The 8877-nt window shown below is 38.9% G+C and overlaps 1 protein-coding gene across 3 annotated transcripts; it reads left to right on the top strand.

Moving 5' to 3' along the window:
* Window positions 1-329: 329 nt before the first annotated feature.
* LOC141611993 (ABC transporter G family member 24-like) lies at window positions 330-8877 on the top strand. 3 transcript variants are annotated; one of them, XM_074430684.1, is made up of 14 exons: window positions 330-721; window positions 1081-1154; window positions 1345-1614; window positions 2206-2269; window positions 2362-2505; window positions 2652-2686; window positions 3101-3174; window positions 4417-5324; window positions 5738-6034; window positions 6169-6627; window positions 6770-6918; window positions 7029-7318; window positions 7442-7575; window positions 8011-8875. In XM_074430684.1, the coding sequence occupies exons 1-14, from the start codon at window positions 534-536 to the stop codon at window positions 8165-8167; spliced, it is 3243 nt and encodes a 1080-aa protein (XP_074286785.1). In that variant the 5' UTR covers window positions 330-533; the 3' UTR covers window positions 8168-8875. The 3 variants fall into 3 exon arrangements, with proteins under 3 accessions (XP_074286785.1, XP_074286784.1, XP_074286787.1); XM_074430683.1 differs by having other exon boundaries at window positions 6154-6627; window positions 8011-8874; XM_074430686.1 differs by lacking the exons at window positions 330-721; window positions 1081-1154 and having other exon boundaries at window positions 1501-1614; window positions 2352-2505; window positions 6154-6627; window positions 8011-8877.

Below are 8877 nucleotides of genomic sequence, written 5' to 3'. Positions count from 1 at the left end.
GTAATAAACATGCTAAATATTTAATTTGACAATACATAATTAAGTTTGGTAGATGAAAATTGTCCAAAATACGTTGTTTAATGTCTTATTTAATCTATTTTGTGCTTCAAAATAGGATCGTACGTAGAAATATTAGCAGATCGAAACAAATTTCGTCACTCTATTTAGTCCAAATTAACTAATAAATCTTATACTTTTTTAAGGTTGGGTCCTCAAAGCTACATTATACTGCATGATAATTCGGATCCTTATTGTATTGTTACTCGATGAAAATGTATTAAAATGTCAAGTACTTTACGACAAAATCCTACTAGTAGGCAGTAGCCCGCTATCATCGCTGCTGAAATCACGCTTTTTAGACAATAACACCCATCATCATTTTTTAACTATTATCAGTTTCTTCATCTTCTGTGCAAAATAATATTCATATCTTTTTGTGCAAAATGCAAAGTACTTCAAAAACTGAATCTTAATTCTTTGTTAATTGTAATACTAATAATTTCTCTGTTTTGATTAAAACCCATCAAGTAATAATGAGAAAACCACCATTAATGGCGGTGTACATGCTGCTATTGCTACTGTTAATGGTGGAAATACAAGCTCAAAACAACAACTTAAAAAATGTTAAAGCAATTAATATTTTGAGAAGTGGAGTTGGGAATATTACTGATAGACTTGCTTCTGAGATGCAAGCTCGTGCTAATTTCTGCATTCTTGATGGGTATTTCTTCCCTCACTCATTTTTATTTTCTTCTAAAGTTTTGGTTTTTTGTTGTTAATAGGGTATAGTCACTGGTGGAGGGAGACGAACAATTTCAAAGGGCGAACTAATAATGCAATAAATGTAAATTAGAAACATACCCAAAAAATTTGAAGTAAAAAAAGCTTAGAAATTTCAAAGGCCACGAGGTGATCATCCTGCTAGCCCCTTGGCCCCGCCAGTGTCAGTGTGTATAGTCGATACAACGTAACTGAATCTAACAACAGTAACAGCATCAGTCATTCAGTCCCATACTTTCCTTTGCCACTTGTTACGATTGCATCTCATAAGTTTATTAGTTTACAAATTTACGATTTCAGGAAGACTGACTGGAATAGAGCTTTCAACTATACAAATTGGAATTTCTTGGCTAACTGCGTCGCAAAAACTCAAGGTAAGATCAACTTCTCCTTAATTTTTACCTGTAATTGTTCAAATAGTTTTGCTTAAAGATGACTGTCACACATGAACTTCATATGCATGCATAAAGTTGATGGTTTTTAGTTCAGTTGTCAAACAGATGGGTCGCGTCGTGCGTGCTTTGTATCATTAAATCAGAAATTGAGTATGTATTTGTTTTGCAGGAGATGTTGAGAGTCGCTTGTGCACAGCAGCCGAGATACAATTCTACTTAAATAGTTTCTTTAATAGAGTGGGCGTTAATTACATGAACCCTAACAGGAACTGTAATTCTACTTCCTGGGTTTCTGGATGTGAGCCTGGATGGGCTTGCAGCATTGGTTCCAACCAAGGATTTGACTTGGGGAATTCTCAACAAATCCCAGCAAGAACATTAAACTGTGAAACTTGCTGTGAGGGTTTCTTTTGTCCACAAGGCCTTACCTGCATGATGCGTGAGTGTTCAACTTTCTCTATTCATACCACTAGTTTCTACTAGAACAAATTTACAGTGCTATGGTGAATTGAAACACTTTTAGTGGAGTCAAAGACTCGCACTTTTTTATTCTGTATTATGATGGATTAAAGCAAAATGGTCCAGTACAGCTATAGTAAAAGAAAGGGATGTGGTAGAATTCTTGACTTGTGGTCACTGGGTGCAATTTCGACGCTATTGTCATTGAAAATCTCCTTAGTCGGTGAAAATCTCTTTGTACTGTTAACTAGGCCTCTTTTCAACACATACATTCGGCCTTTTTGTCTGCTATTGGCGGGTCTCTTTGAGGCACTTGGATAATATCGCTCTTGTCATGAATTGAAACGAATTTTTCATGAGACTGCTTGATTGTGTCATTGTGTGAGTTTGCTCAAGAGCTATCTCATCAAATTCAAAGTGACCTTGAGCTTCTAATGTACTTTTTCAACGTAGCTATCTCTTCAACTTCAAAAGACCCTTATATCAAGACTGTATAGATTTATTCTTCGCACAGTGCTAATGTGGGACCTCCTTAACTTCTAAGACTGACATGTTCTCTGTAATCTTGAAGCTTGCCCTTTGGGTTCATACTGCCCGTTATCAACCTTAAATGCGGCAACTGGCTTATGTGAACCGTAAGACTTGGCATTCTCATGATGTTCTATCTTTTCCTTTGTACAAAATGGTGCTGGCTTTGTTCTAATTGTTTTTCGCTAGATTTCTTCAGATACTTATATCAACTTCCCCCTGGAAGAAATCATACTTGCGGTGGAGCAAATATATGGGCTGATCTTGGTAGTAGCAAACAGATATTTTGTCCTGCAGGATCATATTGCCCTACGACCACCGAAAAGGAAGCATGCGATAGTGGGTACTCTTCTTTCCTCCAGCGATCTGAATGTAGTCGGGTCTATAATAAAATTCCAACATAATCCTACTCCGTCACTCATTTGTCTAGTTATCGTCTTATGAAATCACGTTCTCTCATTGTCTTAATACTGTTTCATGTATTTTCAGATATTACTGCATGACAGGCTCCACATCAGAAACAAGTAAGTTCACAGTAAAAGTCTACCTTACCAATATACTCCTTTCTTTCTGAAAGATTAACGGGTGTCATTTATTATACCTCAACTCAACTAGTTAGGACTCTTTGACTCTCGGACACCCAAAAATGAAATAGATGGGACTCTCGGTGTTCGCTTTCATACAACACAGTAATCTTACTATATTATTAAGTACCAATTGATCGACACAATTTCAGTATGGGTCATTCTGAAACAGACTTTCTGTGTCGTAAACACAGGGGGGAAGGTTGCTTACATGTGAGTGATGTGACCCTTTCCAACACGAGGGAAAGGATGTGTACATCAACTCCTTACCTTGCTATAGGGGGGAGTCTTTGAGGCATTGCCGCGTCAGGGTACTGATGGTGTTATAGAGTATCTTACTGTCCTTATTTGCAGAATGCTCAAAGTTGATTTCATGCAAGGGGAACACTGAGAAGCAGAACATTCAAACTTACGGAATTATGCTCATTGTATGTTGCATTACTTCTAACGGGAACTCAGTTTGACAGTTGCCAAATAGGGTAGTCACCGAGTTATATTCTTATTTTTAATTTTCAGAACTTTAAGGTCATTTGAGTAGTTAAAGCCTTGTTTAGTTTTCTTTAATGATTAGATATGAAATTAAAGGAGAATTTTGTAGTCTGCATGACATTCCCAATTTCTAGAGAATCTTCGAAATCAGGACTAGCTTGCCGCCATCCATGGTCATGCCAAAATTTCAACCTTGCATGCAGGCGTAACATAGGCAAAGACGATGAGGGATTGCGCACTAAATGATCAATGCTCTTTTCTTTTTTTTTGAGGGTAAACAGAACAAATTTCATTACTCATCCAAACTCGAAACATCCATACATAAAAGCGGTGAAATAGTCTCCGGAACTGACCCAACCCAATGCTCTTTTTTTATGTCTTGAACAAATGAATTTATCATCAAAGCACTAAAATAAAAGGACCGGGGAAACACAGCTGCTGGCAAGACCCAGCCAGATGATGTCTTCTGGTTAGTAGCACTCACTATGGTCATGGACACCGATGTCACAGATACGGGACAAAGCACAATTCTGAATGCAGCACAGAATTATTACTTATTCTACTGTAAGGTGTAGTATTACAGTTAAATCACAGAAAGAATTCAGGTCTTTGTAAAGTACAATAGTATCATGCTGATGTGCAGTAGAAGAAAGAGGGAAGGGCAAAGGAATTATTTCTCTGTATTAAGCTTCATGCTGAAAGAGCATCTTAAATGAGAGCATCATTATATGACATTCTAGGAACCATGTTATTTTTCTCTTAGATAATGAAAGCTACTGTGTGACAGTTGTTTATCTTGGCAGAACTTGAATAGTATAAACCCTATGACCAGAAGCTCATTGTTCCAAATAAATTTGAAAAATAAACATTTCGCTCTAACAGGGCGACCCGGCAGCTTATGTGCTATATGTGGCCCACACCTTATATTTTCTTGCGTGCAGATAGCGTACCATGGCTCAAAGTGACCTGGTAAATGCACACCTAAAACATAGCCGAACTCGAAATGTCCCAAAATCGAACCTATGTGCAAGCATACATGATGTGATCGTACTCAACGACCTGTTTCCTAGTAGTGGAGACCAGGACCTGAGTGCAATAGGTCCTAGCTTCAACCCCCTCCCCTATTGAATGAACCTTTCACACCAAAAATATTAACTGAATGTTTCCAACAAATGGCGCAGATTGCTTTAGTTTTCGTCCTTCTCATAGTGTACAACTTCTCGGACCAACTTTTAGCTATTCGAGAAAGAAGACGTGCCAAGTATAGGGAAAGAGCCGCTATTAGTGTGCAACAGAATGAACGTGTGCGAGCAAGGTGGAAAGCTGCAAAAGACGCTGCTGTGAAGCATGGAGCTGGATTACATGCTAGTTTATCACGGAGATTTTCTCAGAGAAAGCTTAAGTTTTTGCATGATGGTGATGTCCAAGCAGAAGATTCTCTACTATCAGCTCAGCATGCAACGGACTTGAGTGACTCGCAGAAATTATCCTTGGGGTTCGACGGAGAGTTAGAGGGTTCAGTCGATAATGAGCATGTACTTGTAGATGAGCATCATAATCAAAGGAGATTGGGTCTTGAAATTGATGGTAAAAATCTCAAGAAAAAGATTCCAAAGGCAAATGAAGTTGGTACAGAGAGTAAAATTTTCAAGTATGCATATGCTCAAATTGAGAAGGAAAGAACTAGAGAACAGCAGTGTGAGAACCTGACTTTTTCCGGAGTTATATCGATGGCTACTGGGGAGGCAGACCAAACAATTAAGAAGAGACCTCTAATTGAGATTGCCTTCAAAGATCTCACTTTGACATTGAAAGGCAAAAAAAGGCGTCTTTTAAAAAATCTTACTGGAAAAATTATGCCTGCCCGTATAGCTGCTGTCATGGGACCGTCAGGTGCCGGAAAGACTACATTTCTGACAGCTTTAGCAGGAAAAGCAACTGGGTGCACAAAAAGTGGTTTAGTTCTCTTAAATGGAAGGCCCGAGTCAATCCACTCATACAAGAAGGTTGTCGGTTTTGTGCCACAAGATGATATTGTTCATGGAAACTTGACTGTAGAGGAGAACTTATGGTTCAGTGCACGTTGCAGGTACGTCAGATTTGGCACCTTGCAAGAGTACAGTGGTGAATTGTGTGAGGCATAGCCTTTGTTGTCATATCACTCTAACTGTTTATTGTATATCTTGAAAGATGGCTAATACTTTATGTCAGAAAGGAATGAATTGTTTAGGAGAGAGTAAAGAATTGTTTTCTTACAAACAAGCTGCAGAAAATGTTTATTGATTAGGGACATGTAACATAAATCATTTTAAGGAACTGTGGAATTGAAGAAGGATACAAAATGGCGAAAATAGTGAGAGAAAGCTATGTTTAGAGAAGTGAAGTTGTATTACAAGTTCTGGGTTTCTATTTACACTGTTACTGTTATGCATTGGTTGGTTTTCGGGTACTTTCTCTTTATTGATAGTTGTCGTTTTTGAGATTGATTTCCTGCTCTTGAAGGCTATCTACTCACTTGCCAAGAGCAGATAAAGTCCTGATTGTTGAAAGAGTCATATTGAACTTGGGGCTCCAAGAAGTCCGGGACTCCCTGGTCGGGACGGTGGAGAAACGAGGAATCTCTGGAGGCCAGAGAAAGCGAGTTAATGTTGGCTTAGAGATGGTTATGGAACCTTCATTGTTATTTTTGGATGAACCAACCTCTGGCTTGGACAGTTCATCGTCACGACTGCTTCTTAGAGCACTTAAACATGAAGCTCTTGCTGGGGTGAATATTTGCATGGTAGTTCATCAACCTAGGTATGCTTTTGTTTAGGCGATGAGTCTCCAACACCTCTAATTTTGAACTTATCATCTCATACAACTTTGCATTTTTCTTTCCATTCAAGAACGACTTATATTTGTTGCTTATTTTTCAGCTATGCATTGTTCAGGATGTTTGATGATCTGATACTTCTAGCAAAAGGTGGTCTCATGGTCTATAATGGATCAGTAAGGCAAGTAGAAGAGTACTTTGCGGGATTGGGGATAAATGTCCCAGAACGCGTGAATCCACCAGACTATTATATTGATATTCTTGAAGGCTTGGTGGGGACAGGTTCAAGCTCTAGAGTCAATTATAAGGAGCTTACCTTACGATGGATGCTTTACAACGGGTATCCAGTGCCTGAGGATATGCAATCTCAAGCTTCTGTGCTTGAAATGACTCAGAGAAGTGAATCTTGTGATTCTGCTGGTGAGATTGAATCTTTCGCTGGGGAATTGTGGCAGGATCTGAGATCTAATGTTGAGCTGCAACGAGACCAGATAAATCACAATTTCCTCAGGCGGCGGGACTTATCTAATCGACAAACTCCAGGTGTAATCCTCCAGTACAAATACTTCCTTGGAAGGTAAATTCCCCATGTTATGACAAAACATTATAAGCACTTCTTCATATTACTACCTCCATCTCTAAAATATTATTCCCATGATATGTGTGAATTGAAATTTGAAAGCTTTTACAATCGGTTAACACACTTAGATCTTTCTCAGAATAACCAAGCAACGGCTACGTGAAGCCAAGTTACAGGCAACAGATTATCTTATCTTACTACTTGCTGGAGCTTGCCTAGGTGCTATATCCAAAATTAGCGATGCAAATTTTGGAGCTAGTGGTTATTCATATACAATCATAGCTATTTGTAAGTTAACTGTTTCATACCTATGATTTTACAAGTATTTTTCTATGACTCTTCCATCATGGACTTATCAAACTAATTACTACACGTTTGACTAATTTTTCCTCTTTCAGCTCTCTTGTGTCAAATAGCTGCGTTAAGAACCTTTTCTCTTGACAAGTTACAATACTTGAGAGAGAGTGCTTCTGGCATCAGCAGCTTGGCTCATTTTCTTGCAAAGGATACCTTGGATCATTTTAATACATTGATCAAGCCTGTCGTGTATCTCTCCATGTTTTATTTTTTCACAAACCCGAGATCTACCTTCCTCGACAATTACATTGTTCTGATCTCTCTTGTTTATTGCGTCACGGGCATGGGTTATGCTTTCGCCACCTTTCTAAACCCAGGACCTGCCCAACTGGTATGTTTCCATGTTGAATATTATCATATGTTACTGAGTACTGTATCAGTGAAGCTGTACTTTTCCATGGTTTTATTTCGGCTTCCAAATGAATTTGATTTTCATTTTTTTTTTCTCCCTCAGTTTTCGGTGCTCATCCCCGTTTGCTTAACTCTAATTTCAACTCAATCACTAAGCAATAGCGGCTTACAAGTTGTAGCTGATTTATGCTATTCCAAGTGGGCATTGGAAGCACTTGTGATCGCAAATGCGAGGAGGTATAGTGAACCATGAATTGTTTACAAAATTGTACTGCCTCTGTTCAGGTGAATTCAATACATAAGATAAAAATACCTCTCACATATATTGAACAAACTTATGGAATTCACTTTAACGGAGGGAGTATGTATTTGCCGGTTGTAGGGCAAGAATTGCGGTTTCATAACCTTGTGATGTGGGAAAAAACTATTGAAAGCATGACTGAAGAGGGCGTCTGAAATAAGAGTTTCTGAAGGTTTTAAAATTGATTACGATATTTTGAGGCACCATCGGCACATTTATTTATGGCATAACAGCCAATTCATCCATCACGAATGCAAACGACATTTAATGTCATGGCTATAGTTCTTATGTATAGTCTTCTGGAGATAATATTTCATGATTTTCAGGAGCACATTTTGCAATCGGTTTATCAATTGCGGTTTCTATTTCAGGTACTATGGAGTCTGGCTAATAAATCGGTGTGGTGCCCTTGCGAAACTGGGCTATAGCGTTCACTACTGGCGATATTGCATCATAGTCCTCATCATATATGGTGTAGTTAGTCGGGTGGTCGCCTTCATCGGCTTGCTCGTCATCAGGAGAAAGTGATGGAGTCTCTTTTGGACTGAAGTCCACTTCACGGGTTAGTTCAATTTCCACGTCTAACAAACGGGTTCACATGGATACGGTTCCAAAGTATCTTTCTTCCAACACCAATTTTGAGGTAGAGGGAAATAGAAAGTGCAAAAATTTTGATTTTACTTGGTGAGATTAGGTACACTGGTGCTATTTCTAGCATTTTTCAGTACATTAGTAATCCGTATGAGATAGCAGCTTGTTCATACAGAAACGCTCTAGCTTGATTTTTAAGATCACTAGGAGCATGCTTGATGGCAATGCTTTGATCCCAACAATGGTCTCCCACCGGGGACTGTCCTCACCCCTATAAAGATGCGCATAAACACTCCCTCCCACGAGCTCGGTCATGCGGAGACAGTGAGACACTCCCTCCAAGCGGAACCGACAGTGACGTGCGCAATCAAGAGCACCCCTTACCTCTGGACTGACTATGCGAAGCATGAGTCGGAGGTACGGAACGGGACATGTGCACTCGTCACGTCTACACCCTTGTCCGTACTAGTACACTATATAAATAGATGACAATGTTCACCTAAATAGGTATATAATCTCACTCTCTAAGCAGGGGCGGACGCAGGAATTTATCGAAAGGGGGCACAAATTTTTTTCCGATACATTATTTTTTATTTTAAACCGCATTTTTTTATTACAGATTTTTTTTCCTCCCAAAAAATAGAAAA

Source organism: Silene latifolia, chromosome 11, assembly GCF_048544455.1.
Source record: "Silene latifolia isolate original U9 population chromosome 11, ASM4854445v1, whole genome shotgun sequence".
Classification (NCBI taxonomy): Eukaryota; Viridiplantae; Streptophyta; class Magnoliopsida; order Caryophyllales; family Caryophyllaceae; genus Silene; species Silene latifolia.
Note: the sequence above shows the minus strand (reverse complement) of the source record. Positions and strands in the feature narration are given on the sequence as shown.

Coding starts and splice junctions, on each gene's coding strand:
- LOC141611993 (XM_074430683.1), top strand. CDS start 534: ATGAGAAAACCACCATTAATGGCGGTGTACATGCTGCTATTGCTACTG. Junction 1,615..2,205: donor AGGCCTTACCTGCATGATGC/GTGAGTGTTCAA, acceptor GTAATCTTGAAG/CTTGCCCTTTGGGTTCATAC. Junction 2,270..2,361: donor GCAACTGGCTTATGTGAACC/GTAAGACTTGGC, acceptor AGATTTCTTCAG/ATACTTATATCAACTTCCCC.